Source organism: Bidens hawaiensis, unplaced genomic scaffold (assembly GCF_021521415.1).
Source record: "Bidens hawaiensis isolate Kalapana, Puna unplaced genomic scaffold, B.hawaiensis_p1.1 tig00010894_1, whole genome shotgun sequence".
NCBI lineage: Eukaryota > Viridiplantae > Streptophyta > Magnoliopsida > Asterales > Asteraceae > Bidens > Bidens hawaiensis.
In genome coordinates, this window is record NW_027491841.1 from 436,928 (window position 1) to 457,096 (window position 20,169).

General features: G+C 45.5%; 1 protein-coding gene across 1 annotated transcript; it reads right to left on the reverse strand.

Moving 5' to 3' along the window:
• Positions 1-3,881: 3,881 nt before the first annotated feature.
• LOC143536681 (heavy metal-associated isoprenylated plant protein 31-like) lies at positions 3,882-17,818 on the reverse strand. The gene is made up of 3 exons (XM_077030618.1): positions 17,749-17,818; positions 4,964-5,042; positions 3,882-4,336 (listed from the first exon to the last, which is right to left on the reverse strand). Exons 1-3 carry the CDS (start codon positions 17,752-17,754, stop codon positions 4,005-4,007), a joined length of 417 nt encoding a protein of 138 aa, XP_076886733.1. The 5' UTR covers positions 17,755-17,818; the 3' UTR covers positions 3,882-4,004.
• Between the last annotated feature and the right edge of the window lie 2,351 nt (positions 17,819-20,169).

Below are 20,169 nucleotides of genomic sequence, written 5' to 3' on the forward strand. Positions count from 1 at the left end.
CGGGTACTACCTCGTTGATGGCATTTACAGCGAATGGGGGACACTAGTTCAAGCTTAAGCGTCTCCATTTTCTGACAAACGAAAGTACTTCACGAAGAGACAAGAATCGGCCAGAAAAGATATTGAAAGGGCGTTTGGAGTCCTAAAGAAAAAATGGGCAATGGGAGAAGATAACGGAAGTCGTCTACACGTGTGTAATCCTACATAACATGATACTAGAAGACGAGGGTCACGCTATTTGTCAAAACTACCAAGGTGATATTCCAAGACAAGAATCGACGATCACTAATGAACAACGACTCGACAACTTAAATATCATCAAGAGCCGTGAGATACACGACAACCTTCGGCATGAATTGATCGAGCATTTGTGGGATAGAAGACCCAATAATCTTGTATTAGACTAGTAATATTCTAAATTATTATTAATGTAATGTTTTATATTATTATTAATGTAATGTTTTAAATTATTTTAAAAAAATAAAAAAAATTCAATCATGCCCGGATCACCTGGACCACTACACCCTCTGGGGCTTGATCCTGTGCCACGTCACCGCCTACGTATCGTAAATATATTGGATCACTTGGACTTGGATCAAGCCCCACTACCCTTAGCCTTAAACGAACATAACAAAAAGACTATTGTAGTTTGGTGGGTAGTGATTGTTTGGGTATTTGTAACCTTGGATGTTCTGGTACGTTTAATTGGTGAGCTCCATTGGTGCTGGTAATAAAAGTTTTTGCCTTTAAAAAAATTCACATGATTATACAACTTTGAAAACGTTTTTATTCATATATGATTACATATTATTGCAAATCATGGTGTTTTATCTCACATTTTTGCAAAAAGAGAAAGAAGTCATACAAAGTTTAGAAATCAATCATTCTCAAAATTACATTGGTTCTTCATCATAATGTTTCTTTTCTCTTTTTTTTCACTTCATCTTTCTTTTTTTTTTCCATTTTTCTTTGTGTGGTTCCACTTCAAAACCGTATTTCCCCCCCTGAGTTCAGGTTTACATCCGTCACTTCACTTTTAGCCAAGAAAAATACCATTAAGCATTAGTCTAATCGCTAGTCGACCGATAGAATGGCGACTAGCAATTAATAAAGAAATAATTGAGATTAATTGGAATTAATGTTGTTTAACTAGGACTAATTAGTGATTAATCAGTCCTAGTCAAGTTTTTCACAACCTTGGTTTTTCATAGCTAGTTTGTATTAAAGTTAGCACACTATAGTTTATTAGGCTGAGGGGTGTGGGGCTTCAACGGGGGCGCTAGAGCCCCTCCGCTCGCGCCCCCAGGCGCTAACACCACACCACCGGGGCGCTAACGGGGCGCTAGCACGAAAAAAGATGCAGGCGTGATGGGGTTAGCGGCAGAAGAGAGCGTAAAGTGGCCTTGGGAAGGGACAAAGAGCCGTTGGTTTTATTACAAAGAGCCGTTGGCTCTTATTTAATTAAAAAAAAAACGTTTTTTTCCCTATATAATACCCCATTTCATCCAATTTTTATACCACAACTTCAAACCTTCACCCAAAATCAATTCATCTTCTCAACTTTTTTTAAAAAAAATGTCGTGGTACTCGTCTGATTCCGACTCCTCCGAAGAGGATGATTTGCTTCTTCATGTAGGGGAAGTTTTGACCGCAACCGTGGTGGATCTCTTGCAAAATCAAGCCCATCAACCTCGAGTCCCGAGGGTTAGAGCACCACCTCGTGATCGTGATCGATCGGGTGCTAACGATACTTTGATTAGGCATTATTTTAGCCCTCAACCAGTATACGAGGAGTCGGATTTTCGAACTCGTTTCCGAATGAGCAGACAATTGTTCATGCGTATAGCAAGTGATTTAGAGGCACGGTATCCCTTTTTTCAACAAAGGGAGGATGCTAGGGGTCTCCCCGGTTTTACCCCTCTTCAAAAATGCACGGCTGCTATCTGTCAATTAGCGTACGGCATCTCGTCGGACGCTTTGGATGAGTATTTACAGATGTCGAAAAGGGTTGCACGTGAATCCCTTCATTTTTTCTGCCAAGATAAAAAACATTAATTTTAGTTTTTATTAAATATTTATTACATTTTGTAATATATATTATATGTTTATAGATTATTTTATATACGTAGGAGTCATATCGATTTACGCTCGGAGATATCTGCGTAAACCTACAATGTATGACATCCAACGCATATATGAGGTGCACGCAGAAAAACATGGTTTTCCTGGGATGCTTGGTAGCATCGATTGTACGCATGTTGGATGGGCTATGTGTCCAACGGCCTGGCGAGGTCAGTTCCACCATGGTGATCATGAAGGGCCGACCCTTATACTTGAGGCGGCGGTGTCACAGGATCTTTGGTTTTGGCATGCTTTTTTTGGTGTTGCTGGGTCAAATAACGACTTTAGTGTTATCGATCAGTCACATTTGATCAACGACCTTATCGACGGGGTTGAACCACCTCAATCTTTTGTTGCAAATGGAGAACTCTTCAAGTACGGGTACTATCTGGTCGATGGTATTTACAACGAATGGGCTTTGTTAGTTCAAGCTTTTACAGATCCAATCGCCGACAAACGGAAGTATTTTACGAAGAAGCAAGAGTCTGCTAGAAAAGATATTGAAAGAGCTTTTGGAGCTCTGAAAAAACAATATTATGTACTGGCGAACCCGATACGTTATTGGACTCGGGAGAGGATAACGGACGTCGTCTACACGTGTCTGATCCTACACAACATGACGTTAGAAGACGAGGGCAAAGCTATCTGCCAAAACTACCAAGGTGACATTCCGCCACAACCATCCACAATCAGTGATCAACAAAGACTTCATAACATAGCAAATATCAAGAGCCGTGAGATACACGGGAATCTTCGACATGAGTTAGTTGAACATTTGTGGGCGATGTGACCCGATGATCTTGTATTAGATTAGTGTTATTATTAAGTATTATTGTTTGTTTAATTTTTAGTATGTTTTTTTTGTAATTTGAATTTTAGATATTAATGTGTTTTTTTTATTAATGTGTGTTTTTTTAATAATTTATGAGTTTTTTTAATAATACGTTGTTTGAATATATTTATAAAAAAATAAAAAAAAAATTCCGCTGGAGCCCCTGTTGGAACCCCTCCACACCAGGGGTCAGGGCTCCAACGGGGGCTCCAACAACCCCCTTATCCAGTTTCTCTCTCTACCACACGTCATAATATTATTGGCTGGAGCCCCCACTAAAGCCCCCATTAGAGCCCCCCACACCCCTCAGCTTTATAGTTTATTGTATTTTGAAAAGGTAAAAGCCAAACTTTTAGAGAGAAAGATAGAGATTTTTGGCTTTCCCAAGGGAAGACAAGAACTGAAGTTTTTTTCTTTTAATTGTCGTAGAGCACTTGCAACATGTCAAATTCTATGGGATAGTATTTATTCAACTTGTGCACTTCGATTTTTCCATATAAGGCTGAGGGGTGTGGGGCTTCAACGGGGGCGCTAGAGCCCCTCCGCTCGCGCCCCCAGGCGCTAACACCACACCACCGGGGCTAGCGAGGGTGCTAACGGGGCGCTAGCGCGAAAAACCATGCAGGCGTGAGCCTGTTAGCGGGAGAAGAGAGAGAAAAGCACGGGATTTGATGGTTTTTTGACCGTTGGGAGCCGAACAAACCCAAAAAAAAAATATTTTTCCTATATAATTATACCCCATTAAAGCCCCCATTAAAGCCCCCCACACCAGGGCCAGTGGCTCCAACACCCCCTTATCCAGTTTCTCTCTCTGCCACACTTCATAATATTATTGGTTGGAGCCCCCATTAAAGCCCCCCACACCCCTCAGCCTAATGTTGTTGGTACTCGTTATATGCTTATAATAATAATACTTCATGCCGTACGTACGATTTTCGGATCATTCATTTAGTCCAAGCAATCAAAATGTATTAAGTTAATTTATCCTCACAAACGTTACTACACTCTAAACAAAATCAAATACCTAGCAAACATTTGCCTTGAACGTCTCTCACATTATGGCACATGCATGAGGGTTTTCGTCACTAAACAGTGATGCAACGGCTTCATCAGAGGCAATAGCAACCGAATAAACCGACGGTGTGTGAAAGAAGGTGTGCAAGTTGTGTCCGCTGGCTTCATTCCGATCATAGTAGTACTGATTGGCAATATGGGTCGGGTATTTGTAAAATGAAGCGAAATGGGAGGAGTAGCTCGGATAAGGCCACGGCTCAGCTGCTTTCCCAGTTCGCTTGATGGCTTTTAACACCTTCCTTTCTTCTAACCCGTAACCTTTTACCACGATCTTTTGCATCTCCATTTCGATTTCGATCTCTTCCACTCCTATACATAAAGTATAAGCACGACTCTCAAAACCCGACAAAAAGAAAAAACCTTTTAAAAATAGATTTACAGTAGCGGTATGACACAAAAGAAAACACCAGACGAAACTAAAATAAGGTTCACGTGTTTGAGTTTAATGTATAATGTATATGGTTTCGGGTCGAACTTGTAAACACGTTTAGCTAAAAAAGTTGTGTTCGTGCCAACCTAACAGGTTGACTTGTTTAACTCTTTTTATTTATTTATTTATTTATGTCTTTGTTCCAGCTCATTGCTAGTAAATTAATAAGATTTTCACCGTTCAGGAAAGAACTTTAATTAGCATTTCTTATGTGAAATTTAAGTAGTTAAAAAACAACTGGAATGGCTTAAACATAATCTTGTTTTATAAAAATAAAAAGAATATTTAAATTAAAATTTTTAAAGCGCTAATACACAAAAAAAAAAAACAAAACAAAAAAACAAAACAAAACAAAACAAAGAAATAAATAAATATTATTCATTCAGGTTAAACCCGTGTGGGTTTATGTTTGGGTTTATGTTTGTGACATGATTTTCAAGTCCGTGTCATGTTCCACCCATCAACCCATAAAGACAAAGCTAGCTTACAAGAGAGTAGACGTGTACCTTTAAGCTTGAAAAGCGTTCTCTTGATCTTTGAAGCACAGCCATGGCAGTCCAAATTTGGAACTCTAATCTCCACCATCTGCAACACCCATTGCTAGCTTGTAATGAATCACTTCTTACAATTATCATACGTACTACTTGAAGAGGTATGTACCCGCCTCAACACCGAGCAAGGCGGGTCAACCCACAAGATAAAGACATTATGAAGGCACAAAGCCAAAACCTATGCGCATGGCGCATACAAAACATGCTCAGGCATCATATGCCCAGGCACACATATGCTCGCGCATCACATATGCGCGCGGCGCATATCACATGCCCGTGTATATCGCATCTGCCCAGGCACACATATGCTCGCGCATCACATATGCGCGCAGCGCATCAGCGCGCGGCGCATATCACATGCTCGTGCATATCACATCTGCGCATGAAATATCTGCGCGTGAGAATAAAGAGAAGACCCCGCGCATCCTCAGGGTGAGCGCATATCATACGTGCACATCATCAACCTCGTCCTTATCCAAATCAAGATTAGGGCAACCTTGATTGTGCATATCAGACAACCTTCCAGAAGGCATCTTTTTAAGGAGAAAGAATATGCTGATGTTGATAGCTGCCAAATGAAAGGTCGACAACTCAGCATGACACATGTGTTACCACGTGATTACAACCAACGAGAAAGCGCCAGGTGTCCCAAAGGACACGTGGCGCAGTGCGATTGGAGGAAGCCAACGAGGTTGAGCCCAACCGGTGGTAACCCTAGCACTATAAATACAGCATCAACTCCACTTTGATGACACATTCATACTCAATCATTGACAGTTACAAGCAGTGATCACACATTCAATCATATTGAATCACATTCATTCACAGTCAGTTACATACAATCACACAGTCTCACAACCAAAGGGTATTGAGCAATTAAGCAAATACTCTTGAGATTCTCTGACACACATTATTATCTTCTCCACAAATATACTGATTCTCACGCCGGAGGGTTACCCCAAAGAGGACCCCTCTGTCCCTTTCTGAGGGGTAAGTAACGGCGCTGTTCATTTTGTAGGTGGAAGAACACTGATCCAGAAGAACCATCGGTGAAATAGTATAATCACACCCGAGGAAAGTAGATCTGCTACCAGTGAGTAGATCCACGTTTCTTCATTGGCGCCATCCGTGGGACTGTTACAAACGGCATCCACTGTTACAAACGGCAATCAGATCTCATCAGATCTATAAAAAAAAAAAAAAAAAAATCAATCACCATGGTTTCTGGAGTTCGTAACGTTGATCAAGCTCTGGAGGATATTGAACGTGAGGGTGTTAACGACGGACAGCAGGTTCTGAGGGTTCCGCGTGATTCTACGCGTACCACCAGCAACCGTCCCTTCGTCACAACCCCTCACGGCCAGACTGAAACTCCTCCAGACGATCTCACGTTACAAAATATGGCCGGCGCGAAGCTGAAAGGACCAATGGGTCCAGAAGATGAAGCAAATGATCCGAATGAATGGCTCATAAACGAGCAGCGGCGTCTGATTGAAAAGTACAACGAAATGGTCAAGCAGAAGAAGCTAGCCGACCAAACACAAAGGCAAGCTTTTGATAAGCAGACTACAAAGAGGCCGCGCGCGCCGGAAGAAGGACATTCTGTTCACACTGCACACACTGAGTTCAGTGATGAAGAAGTGCATAGCATGAGGAAGACACGGGATACTCATGCAGGAGGCTCACAGCTCCGCGCGCCTGTGAACATGGCGCCTGGAGCCAGAGCAGATCTGGATCTGCACATGCCGTACAGCCCACCGGTCAGAGGGCAAGTGGACGTAACCACGCCCTACAGACCAGCCATCCTGGTAAAACACTCAAAGTTTACTGCGCGCATCGCGCAGGCTCCCATCCAGCACAAGACAAAGATGCCAAGTGGTCTGGGCAAATATGATGGCACAACAGATCCAGATGACTTTTTGCAAGGTTTCTATAACACGGGAAACCTAGAGAGCTGGACGATGCCAACATGGTGTCATATGTTTGCTCGCTGCCTCACGGGCGCAGCGCGGGTATGGTTCGAGAGCTTGCCGACAGGGCAAATTGATGGGTTCGAGGAACTATTAGAAAAGTTCCAAGCCCACTTCGTACAGCAGCGCAGGCACACGCGCGATCCTGATGACATCATGCACTGCATACGCAGGAATGATGAAACGATTGAAGATTACATCACTCGTTTCAATCAGGAATCCCTGGCAATCGGGGGTATAACTGAGCAGCTCCTGCGCGTGGCCTTTATACAAGGCGCGCGCAGTGATCAACTCCGCCGGGCTCTCGTAAGCAAAGATGGTATGCCCACCACGTGGGCCAAGTTAATGGAGGCATCGCGAGTTTTCGCGAGAAATGAGAAACAGATTGCCCAAGATAGGGCAAGAGAAAGAGCGCATCAGGCAGAATCACCGCGCAGCAAAGAGAAGAGGGCCAAACAGAACTCTGTATGGTCCAGGTTGCAGCCAACAAGTTTTTCTTCCGCGGAAAAACAAGCGCAACCAACCTCACCACAGCCCCAAAAAGAAGTTCGTAATCGCGGGGAGGGTGACAAGAGGGAGGGCGGCAGAGATCCTAGCAGACCTCTGCCAAGAATATGGACGCCCCTCACTAAAACACCTTCACAGGTGTTAAGTACTGAGAATGTCCAATTCAAGCCCCCCAAGCAACTACACTACAAGGGACCGCAAAACAGTGGCAAATATTGTGAATTTCACAGGTCCCCGGGCCACAACACCGACGCATGCCATCATTTAAAGGATGCGATCGAGAAGGATGTAAAGTCAGGCAGGCTGGCTCACTTGGTAAAAAACCAAAGAATAGAAGATGAGCAACCGGAAGGAGCCTCTGCCAGCAAGAAATACAGAAGAATCTGTGTGGCTGGGGGGGGGGGGACGACAAGGGCAGACGTCAAAAAAGAGAAGCGCGCAAATCCACGGAGATTGGCGCGAGCAGCAAGTCATCTTCCCAAGAATCAGGGGAGGCCCTTCAATAAGCAGTCCTCTCGTCATCACCACACACATTGCTCATTACGAAGTGTCAAAGGTCCTGGTGGACACTGGAAGCGAATCTGACATTATGTATGAGCAGTGTTTCAGAAAGTTAGACCCGGCAGACCAAGCGCGGCTCGAAATTGTGAACGCACCAATCTGTGGTGTCTCAAATGAAATCATACATCCCCTAGGCCAGATTCAGTTTGAACTAACTATGGGGGATGATGAGCACAAGCGAGCCGAAGTTGTCAACTTCTTGGTCTTGCCCACCACGTCATGCCACAATATGATCCTGGGTAGAGGAACGATTGCTCAATTTAATGCTGTACCGTCGCCAGCGCACGGCGCATTGGGGTTCCCTACACCAACAGGCGTAACATTTGTTTACCGCGATCATTTGTGCGCAGTGACAAGCATGCCGCGGGAAGGGAGAATGAAACTTCCAATGGCTGACAATGCGCCAGAGAAGTGGATTTTAAACCCAAAATTCCCAGAGCAAACGGTCACAATTGGCGCTACCATTCCAGACGAAACGAGATTGAGAATGAAAAAGTTGCTCACAAAATACACGTCGGTTTTCGCGTGGCAACACTCCGATATGACAGGGGTCCCGCGAGACTTGGCGCAACATTCTCTTAACACGTTCAAGTCGGTGGAGCCAATTGCTCAGAAAAAGAGAATCATGGGGGATGAAAAGGCGAAGGCCATGAATGAGCAAGTGGAGGACCTGTTGCGCGCAAACATCATCCGCCCGATCCGATACCAGACATGGGTAGCCAATCCTGTGATGGTAAAGAAAAGCAACGGGTCATGGAGAATGTGTATTGACTTCAAGGACCTCAACAAAGCATGTCCGAAAGACTGTTACCCCCTCCCAAACATCGACGCAAAGGTGGACTCCGTGGCGCCATTCAAGCTCAAATGTTTCCTGGATGCCTACAAAGGCTATCACCAGATTCAAATGGCACCACAGGATGAAGACAAGACTGCCTTCAGAACCGACAAGGGTGTTTTTTGTTACACAAAAATGCCCTTTGGTTTAAAGAATGCGGGCGCAACCTATCAGAGACTTATGGATTCGGTTTTCAGTGAACAAATCGGAAGAAATCTAGAAGTCTACGTTGATGATTTGGTGATCAAGAGCAGGGAGGAGAGACAAATGCTCAAAGACATCGAGGAAACTCTTCAGCGCCTAACGGAAGTTAACATGAAGCTCAACCCGAGCAAATGTACTTTCGGCGCAGAAGAGGGGAAATTTCTTGGTGTAATGGTCACTAAGGATGGTTTCAAGGTGAACCCTGAAAAGGTGGAAGCCATCCTTGACATGCCTTCACCATCCACCATGAAAGAGGTTCAGAAGCTGAATGGTAGATTGGTGTCAATCAACAGGTTCCTAGCGAACCACGCCAGCAAATCTACTCCATTCGTTAACACCTTGAGGAACTGTTTGAAGAAGAGCCAATTCAAGTGGACGCCTGAGGCTGAGCAAGCTTTCACTGAGATAAAAGAATGTCTCATAAAGTTGCCAGCGCTCACAGCTCCACTTCCTGGCGAAACCCTTACATTGTACCTGTCAGCTGGAGACCGCGCGATCGGCGCAGTATTATTGGTGGATCGCAAGGGGATCCAAACGCCAATATACTATGTGAGTCGGGTGCTCACAGACCCTGAGACGCGCTATTCCATCATGGAAAAGTTAGTTTTGTCACTAACACACGCGTCGCGCAAGCTCCATAGATACTTCAATGGTCATCCTATTGAAGTTCTGACTGGTTACAACATCCAGCAAGTCTTGCGACGCCCCGCGCTCTCCGGAAGGCTGACAAAGTGGGCGCTGGAATTAGGTGAACACACGATCACTTATAAGCCCCGTCCAGCGATAAAGGGTCAAGTTTTGGCGGATTTCATCACGGAAATCCCAGAGGGAAAGATTGAAGAAGCTCAGCGCGAGGTAGACCCTCCGCGAGCAAATGATGAAGAAGATGTTTGGAGGCTATTCACTGATGGAGCCTCCAACAGCGAAGGGTCCGGCGCAGGCCTCAAACTGGTGGACCCTGATAATCATGAATATACTTATGCTATTAGGTTGGACTTCAAGAGTACCAACAATGAGGCTGAGTATGAAGCCCTGCTGGCTGGTCTGCGCATTGCGCGCAAGTTTGGAGTTAAAAGGCTAGAGGCCCATGTTGATTCTTACTTGGTAGCTGCTCAGGTCAACGCCCTATATGACGCCAAGGAGAACACAATGCCTCTATATCTAGAGCAGGCAAAAAAGTTCGTTGAGCAGTTTGACTTCTTCAGAATCATACACATCTCGCGCAGCGAAAACAAGTCCGCTGACGCGTTGAGTAAGATGGCATCAACTAATTTTGATCACTTTGGCAAAGATGTCAGGGTGGAAGTGATGAGCAACCCGTCAGTACAAACGCAATCGGTCCTTGTAATTCATACAACCCCTTCATCCTGGATAACTCCAATAATGGAATTCCTGAAGGAGGGGACGTTACCGGATGATCGCGCACAGGCGAGAAAGATAAGACACAAGGCGCAGAACTATGAACTACTTGACGGTACATTATATCGGCGCTCTTATCTTGGACCGCTCATGAAATGCCTGGATGCTGAAGAAGCAAGCTATGTGATTAGGGAGATTCATGAAGGAATCTGTGGAATACACGCTGGTCCGCGCATGGTGGTTGCCAAGGCAATGAGCTCAGGCTACTATTGGCCAGGCATGTACTTGGATGCGCTAAAAGAAATCCAAAAATGCAAGGCATGTCAGAGCTACGCGCCAAACACCATGCGTCCAAAGAACAACTTGATTCCAGTGACCTCCGCATGGCCTTTCCACAAATGGGCCATTGATATTGTGGGGCCCCTGCCGCAAGCGCAAGGGCGAGTGAAATTTTTGGTAGTGGCGATAGACTATTTCACAAAATGGGTTGAGGCCAAGCCACTAGCAAAAATCACAGCTGAGGCGATGAAGCAATTTATCTGGAGCCACATCATTTGCCGTTTTGGCCTTCCTATGGAAATTGTGAGCGACAATGGCAAACAATTCACTGACAGGAAGATATCAAGCTGGCTCAAAGAATTGCACATCAACCAAATCTTCACGTCCGTCTACCACCCTCAGGGGAATGGCCAAGTGGAGCGCGCGAATCAAAGTTTGCTAAATGGGCTGAAGAAAAGGTTGGAGGGAGAATCCCATTCTTGGGTCGAAGAGTTACCTAATGTCCTGTGGGCGCACAGGACATTAAGCAAAACTAGCAATGGCGAATCCCCGTTCAGCCTAACCTATGGGACAGAGGCTATGATCCCAGCAGAAATTGGATGCCCATCCCATAGGGTACTCATGATGAGCAAAACTGATAACGAGCGCGAAAGAAGATTGGACCTTAACTTGCTTGAAGGGCGCAGAGAAGCGGCTATCATTAATGAAGCCAGATACAAGAAAAAGCTGGAAAAATATTATAATCAGCGCGTTAAAGAGTGCCACTTCAAGAAAAATGATTTTGTCCTTCGAAACAATGAAGCTAGTCGCGCAATACCCCCAGGAAAAATGTCCCCCAATTGGGAGGGACCTTATCAAATTTCAGAAGATTTGGGGAAAGGCGCGTACACTTTAAAAGATTTGAATGGAAAAAAGATACCGCGCGCGTGGAACGCGGCACAACTTAGAAAATGCTTCATGTAAAAAGTTCAAATATGTAATCAAGGCTTTTAAGCCATCATGAATGATGATTCGCGCTATCTTTCAATATTTGTCGCGCTATCTTTCAATATTTGTTCTATTACCTTTGCATACATGTTTCACACTTCCTTTATTAATTTGGAACAATATGACAACACTATATTGACTTCAAAGCAAAATAAAGCGAAGTAAAACATACATGCGCGAGCCTTAGCTCAAACGCGTTAACGAGTCTTAACTCTAAAACGCCAGGGCCTTAGCCCAAACTTACGAGCCTTAGCTCAAACACGTTAATGAGTCTTAACTCTAAAAACGTCAGGGCCTTAGCCCAAAACAAAGAGCCTTAGCTCAAAACACTCACAAACATCCATCTTACATCCCGCGCAGCCTGATCATAAAAATCCTTAAACACAACTAAGGCAAAGTACATGCCATATCATGTTAAGGTCTCAGGTCGAGGTCGCGCGCGGAATCATAGTGGATATCTGAGTAACACACGCTGACATGTAATGGCTAAACTCATACTTCCATATAAATACCGCGCGACAACGACGCGCAAAAAAGAAATAATGAAAAGTTAGCGCGCATGTCAGCATGAGCAAGATACTGCGAAACCACAAACAAAATAGAACAGAGGTTAAGTGAATAATTTCCTTACAACCTTGTTCTTATTTTAACGTGCAAGCATATCTTATATCTACAAGCAAACATGAAGAGATGAATGGAAATGCGCAAGATGTGAAAAAGAGAAAACAAGTTTCATTCCATTGGATTGAAATTTACAAGTATGATGAGTTACAAATTACAAGTATAAAAAATTAAATATGTAAAATTTGATGAAGGGCTTCTCAAGTCTCCACGTCGACGTCAGCCACTTCATCACCTTCATCATCTCCCGCAGCATCTGACGCGGCCTGCTCCTCATCTCCGAACTGACCATAGTCAAGTTCTTCCTCCTCATTGGAGTCTTCTATCACGACGGTGGCAGGAGCAGATTTATTCGCAGCGCCAGAGCCGCTGGCAGGGGCAACATCCCCCGCGCCACCATCATCGCCACCAGCCCTCTCGCATTCATCGAGCAACTTCTTTAGCGCGCCGAGGTCGGGCTGGTCAGCAAGCGCAGCTATCTGCAAAATCATTAGAAAAATATTGAGTACAAAACACTTGGAAAAATTAGTCAAGTAAAACTCATTAAGGTCAAGGTACCTGCATAAGGATGGGGATGGGAGTATTCATATACTTTTCCCCCACCGCGGCCATGTCCGCGCAGGCCGCGTCGCTCTTGTAAGGGTACTCGGATGGGTTCTTCTTCAACATGCCATAGTCATACCCATCCGTAAACCCTTCAGCTCGGCCCACCAAGCGCGCGGCGGCATTGCAGTCCATCACAAGGGCCTGAAACTCGGCGGAATATTTCATCGCCAAAGCGCAGCGAGTTATGCCCTGTGACACCAGCCATTGGCGATCCTGCGCTAGGCCAGCAACAGACGTCTCGAGGACAGGAACCTGGGAGTTTAATAACTCAACAGTTTCCTTAGTCTTTTGTAGCTCCTCCTTATCAGATGCTGCTGCCGCCAAGATTTTTTCTTTCTCCGCCTGCGCAGCACCAAGTGCTTCCTGGCTGGACGCCGCCGTCGCCAAGGCCTCATCTCTATCGGCCTGCGCGGCCGCCAACTCCCTCTTCAGGCGCGCAACCTCGCTCTCCAGTGATGATTTTTCAGTGATACTCTGGACGATAGCTTGGTCACGCGCCTCAGCCTGCTGTTCCAAGACACGCACTCTACGCGCGTACTTGGCAACTTCGGCCTCCGCCAACTGCTGCTTCTCCCGCGCAGCTTGGAGCTCATGCCCGCGCTTAATATAGGCGGTGTTGGCACTTGCTCTATTTTCGCTGAGCTCCGCCTGGAGTTTCTCAGCTCGTGCGCGAGCATCAGAAAGGTTCCAGGCAGCCACCTTAGCCTCTTGCTGGGCTGCCACAAGAGCATCGCGTACTTTAATATAATCGCGATGAAGCTCTTGGGAGGCAGCAAAGAAAGCTGACCCAGCGAAAATGTGATCGTTGAGCAAGTCAGCGCGAGTGCGCTCCTCCTGATACCTCCTTTCAGTAGGAGGCACGGCATGAGCCCAGAAGTCCTCGCATACGCCCATGGATTGGAAGGAACTTTCTTCATTAATATTCCATCTCGAGCGATAAACGTGGTCACCTTCCTACAAAACACAAGAAATGTTCTAAGTCATAAAACATACTTATATGGAGGTACGCGCAGCGGAGCAACAAATCAAAACATACCTGCGGGGATGAAGCAGAAAAGTCAGCGCCAGCCCCACCAGAAGTATGCGTTGCGAAGACTTGTGGCATCGCAGGGCTGGCGCGGTCTCCCAAGGAGCCCTCAGCTTGAGCCCCCTCATCCTCCTCATCTTCTTGAATAGGCCTCTTCTCCTGCGACCTGGGGGGCTCCAAACCAGCCTCGCGGAGAGGGCTGCGCGTAGGAGGAGGCGAGGGATGTCTCGACGCCGCCAGTTCGGCGCGCAATACGGCTTCCTGCTCTTTTGTAACCCCAATAAGGGGAGAATCAGCACTAGCAGGAGCAGGACCAGAACCAGCGGCGCCGCCAACGGCGCCAGGAGTGTCGCCAGCAACTTGTACGCCAGCTACAACTCCTATGAACAAATCAACAAGGAAAAATGGTTTATGACTGAATCCAAAAGAAAAATAAAGAAGACAAGTGTGCAAAACATACCTTGGCGCAATTCTGTTCGCGCGGCGAACATCGCCATAAAATTCATTCTACCCTTTTCAGAGGGTAGAACAGGGGACTCCGAAGCAGCCCCCGGCGCAGCCTCAGCACCTTGTGGCGCCTGTGGCTCATCTCCTACTGTCGCCGGTTCTGCAAACATTCAAAGGAGGAAAGGTTTAATAACAATTCAGCCAGATGAAGATAAATAAAGTATACATGTTGCAGGCGCGGCACTGCTTCTCTCTTCAGCCGCGCGAAAGGAGGAGGCGACGCCACCATACCTCAAGTGGACAGGAGGTCTGCCCACTCTCACAGGCAGAGAAGCTAAAGAAACCTTTGTGGTAAACACCTGGGTTTCCTTAGGTCCCTTCGTTTGAGCATGGGGATGAGCGACAGGGGTGTCATCTTTCTTCTGTTTCTTACTGGCCCCTGCGCCAGATTTCCCCTTAGCTTTGCGCTTTAGTAGGGGCGCCTCCTCTTCCTCCTCCTCCTCTTCCGCGAGCTCTAGCTCGTAGTTTTCAAGCGCATCTACAAAAACAACCAACAGAACTGTTAATAAACTTGGATATTCTAAAGGAATGAGCATAAGTGCGAAGGCTTACCAGGCGCGTCACTGTCAAAGTCAAATTCCAGATCCACTGGGATGAACATGTCATCGAAGCGATCTGGGAAACCAACTTCCCCAGCGCCAAGCGCGACGGAGCCACCCTCCACTTGTTCATCATAAGCGGCAAGGACATAATCCTTGGTGACTGCGCAAAAACAAATCAAGTGATATCAGCAAAAGAATTATGTTCGCGCAGAAAAAATAAATAAACCAATGAAATAAACTTACACAACCCGTCGACTTGGATAACGGGCTCAAGCGCGCTATCGGCCCAAAGCTTACTCATGCCGACCCCAACCAGCGCCTCCTCGCAAATTTTCTTCGCGGGGGATGGTTCGGCGGTCAGTTTCTTAACCCAGGCGCCAGTTGGGTTCTTGAGGACACCCTCATCCGCAGGCGCAGAAGAGATAGAGCGCATGGTCATACGGATGGGGATCACACCAGCCCTTATGTAAAAGAACCTCTCAGACCAGTCATGAAGGCTCTTGAATGAAACAGTGGAGCACTTCACCTTCTGACTGCGAGGAATGAAAGTGATCCAATTGTCCTGGATCTTGGGCTTGTAAAAATATTGAAACCGCCGAGGAGTGGGTTCCTCGCGCTGGGATTTGCACATGAACTCAAAGTGAGTCACGCGCACGAGTCCAAACGGATGGACTTGGGATATATGAATCCCATAGAACTTCAGCAGTGCACCCACAAACCTTGTCATCGGGAGACGAAGGTTGCAGTGGGTGAAAAAGTGGCTATATAGGGATATATAGCCGGCAGGCGGGTCCGCCGCCGTTTGCCCGGACCTAGGCAACATGCAGCCAAACAGGGTGGGAAAGCCCTGAGAGGCGATGAGGTTGTCGAGATCGGCCTGCTTCAATTTGCAGAGGATTTCATTCCACCTTTTGGTGGCCTTGGTCCTCCCTACTTCCTCCAATGTGGTCTCAACAACCCTCTTCCCTTTCCCCTTTTGCTTCAATGTCGACATCACCACAGACTTCACACGGCGTCTTCGAGAGGCAACAGAGGTGATTGAGGGGCTAGACGAGTCTGAACTATCAGACATACAACTGCACCAGCAGATAATCGAAAAATCAAAAAGATAAATATACTCAATTCAGAATATGAAAGGCAGAAAATAGAAAATTTGAAACAATGAAGATGAAGATAAAAATTTCCTAAGGGCCTGCTTTTATAGGCCCAGGAGAGAGAAATGTGGCAGCTGATCGGATTTCACGCGCCTCAACTCGCGGGTACAAGCCAACGAGGGCGCGACACGTGTCCCTAACACTGTTGAGGGGACATAAAATTGTAACCGACCTGCCACGGGACAGAGACGCGCCCCCACTCGCAGGTGCTAACCAATGCGAGCGCGACACGTGTTCAGGACAGCTGTGTGAGGGGACATGAAAGGCAACTGTAGCACCTCGAGCACACGAAACGTCTGACACGTTTACGGCGCACGTCACCACCAACTAACCACGTGTTTGGACCCTTCGTTTTCAACCAAATGGATAGAACTTCGCGCAACGATGGAAGCAACCAGGAAAACGACAAAACCCCATTAAAAGACAAAAATCAGTAAGTCTAATATCCATCTTACCGCGCTCGCGCGAGATAAGACACACATTAGACTGGGGGGGCTTGAAGAGGTATGTACCCGCCTCAACACCGAGCAAGGCGGGTCAACCCACAAGATAAAGACATTATGAAGGCACAAAGCCAAAACCTATGCGCATGGCGCATACAAAACATGCTCAGGCATCATATGCCCAGGCACACATATGCTCGAGCATCACATATGCGCGCGGCGCATCAGCGCGCGGCGCATATCACATGCCCGTGTATATCGCATCTGCCCAGGCACACATATGCTCGCGCATCACATATGCGCGCAGCGCATCAGCGCGCGGCGCATATCACATGCTCGTGCATATCACATCTGCGCATGAAATATCTGCGCGTGAGAATAAAGAGAAGACCCCGCGCATCCTCAGGGTGAGCGCATATCATACGTGCACATCATCAACCTCGTCCTTATCCAAATCAGGATTAGGGCAACCTTGATTGTGCACATCAGACAACCTTCCAGAAGGCATCTTTTTAAGGAGAAAGAATATGCTGATGTTGATAGCTGCCAAATGAAAGGTCGACAACTCAGCATGACACATGTGTTACCACGTGATTACAACCAACGAGAAAGCGCCAGGTGTCCCAAAGGACACGTGGCGCAGTGCGATTGGAGGAAGCCAACGAGGTTGAGCCCAACCGGTGGTAACCCTAGCACTATAAATACAGCATCAACTCCACTTTGATGACACATTCATACTCAATCATTGACAGTTACAAGCAGTGATCACACATTCAATCATATTGAATCACATTCATTCACAGTCAGTTACATACAATCACACAGTCTCACAACCAAAGGGTATTGAGCAATTAAGCAAATACTCTTGAGATTCTCTGACACACATTATTATCTTCTCCACAAATATACTGATTCTCACGCCGGAGGGTTACCCCAAAGAGGACCCCTCTGTCCCTTTCTGAGGGGTAAGTAACGGCGCTGTTCATTTTGTAGGTGGAAGAACACTGATCCAGAAGAACCATCGGTGAAATAGTATAATCACACCCGAGGAAAGTAGATCTGCTACCAGTGAGTAGATCCACGTTTCTTCACTACTATAAGTACACATGTAGACATTTAGAGAGAGAAGGAGACTTACAGACATTGCTGGAAAGAATCATGCAGCTAGCAGAAATGAAGAGGGTGATTAAAGTGAGCAGGTATAGGGGTGAATAAATACTCTGATTGATTACAGGTAGAGGTGGTCAAAAAAACCGGTTACGGAACCGGTTTGGCCGGTTTAACCGAAAACCGGTTTTTTAAAAACCGGTTTTTTTAAAAACCGGTTTGACCGGTTTACGTAACCGGTTTACGTATCGGTTATAAGTTTTGGACCCAAAACCGGTTTTATAACCGGTTATAAAAAAAACCGGTTTTTTTTAATAACCGGTTATTAAAAAACCGGTTAACCGGTTTTTAAAATAACCGGTTATTACCGTTATAAAAAAAACCGGTTAACCGGTTTTTTAATAACCGGTTAACCGGTTTAACCGGTTTTCGAACGTTACCAAACGGCCTTATAGCCGTTTTTTTTGTGTTTTTGACCGTTTTTTAGCCGTTTTTTTTTTGTTTTTTTACCATTTTACCCCCACAAACATCTATATATAGTTTAGGTTGGGTATTGGTTAGATCACACTTGATTATACAACTCCAAAAGCTCTAAACGTTTATTTCATACGCGATTATACAACTCCAAACGCTCTTCTTTCGTAGTCGTTTATTTCATACTCGAGTATACCACTCTTAATTCGTAGTCGATTATCATGGCCTCCCAAAGTGCTGCTTCATCGGTCAACATGGGTGCCTCGAACACGGGAGAAACCGTCGTTCGGGTCATCCCCACGAAACGAAACCAAGATATTTGGCAACATTTCGACCTATGCGAAATGTCTAACGGAACCCAAAAAGCTAGATGCAAACATTGTTTGAAGTTTTATAACAAAGAAGCAAACTCCAGTTTAAGAGCTCATGTAGAAAAGCCCTCTTGCAAGGTCTTGAAGGACGAATCCGGAAGTAGTTCGCAGCCGGAGATGACGAATCAAGGAACGGTGTTTACGTACGACCTTGAAGCGGTACGTCAACAGTTTGGCAACTTTGTGATTCAACAATCACTTCCTTTCAACCACTTCGACAACCCTCAATTCACGCAGATGATGCAAACGTATGTTCAACCACGCTACCAACACGTAAGTCGTTCGACCCTTAGAAGAGATATGCTTAAAGCATGGAAAAACGCTAAATCCGAACTAATTTCATACTTTTCAAACTTACAAACTGGTGTGAACTTAACCACGGATGTGTGGTCGGTACCTAATGGTTCGCCCGACTCATACATTTGTGTGACGGCTCATTGGGTTGACCCCCGGTCGTGGCAAATGATGAAACGAACCGTTGCGTTTCAATTGTTTGATTACCCGCACACGGGTAGAAATATTTTTAAACTCTTGGATAAAGTCATTCGACAATACAAGATTGAAGATAAAATCTTTTCAATATCGTTTGATAACGCGTCCAACAATACGGCCGCGGTTGGCCATTTAAAATTAAAGTATAAACCTATCTGTGATGGAGCGTTTTTTCATAGCCGATGCATTGCACATATTATCAACTTGGCCGTGCAAGATGGGTTAAACGTGATCGAAACGCAAAGAAACAATTTTAAAAGAATGTTACGAGATGTTTTTAGCAACAATTCAACATTTTCAAGATACAAAAAATTTTGTGAAGAAGCTAACTGTCAATGGTTGGGGCCTAACTGGGATTGTCCAACAAGATGGAACTCGACTTGTGAAATGTTTGAGAAAGCCATCCAACAAAAACAATCGTTAATTGCGTTTCATCAAATTTTGTCAAATAGGGGTAAATGTGCACCGTACGATCCTAGAAACTGGTTATTGATTGAGATCGTTACGGAGGTTCTTCAAATTTTTAAATCTTGCACAAGTAGTTTATCCGGGGTTTACTATCCAACAAGCCCCATTGCTTTACCAAAAATTGCTGTCATGTGCACAAAGTTGAGTGACCTTCATTGTAGGGGTGCACCTTATTTTGATATGGGTGTAAAAATGAAAGAAAAATTTAAAAAATATTTTCAAGAACTACCCGCTGTTTTGACCTGTGCTGCTGCGTTAAACCCTTGCATCAATGTTGGTGGTGTTGAAGCTTTAATAGAAAAAATTTGTGATGAGCTAGGGTTAAACGACGATCAAAACCCCTATTATAGCCAAACTTTAAAGAATGATTTCAACACCACCTTGGCAAACATGTATGATGTTTACCTTACAAGATACGGGTCGTCTTCCCAAATTCATGACTCGTTAAGAGCTGTTGCCCAATCCCAATCCCAAACCGACCTTGAAATGGGGATGTACTACATGATTTGGGAAGACGCCGGTAAACGTCAAAGGGTAAACACCCCAAGCAGTGAACTTGGAAGGTATGGTGGTACCAACTTTGTGAAACACATGACTCCGGATGAATTTAGAAGTCTTGATTTGCTGGCTTGGTGGAGAGGTAAGGA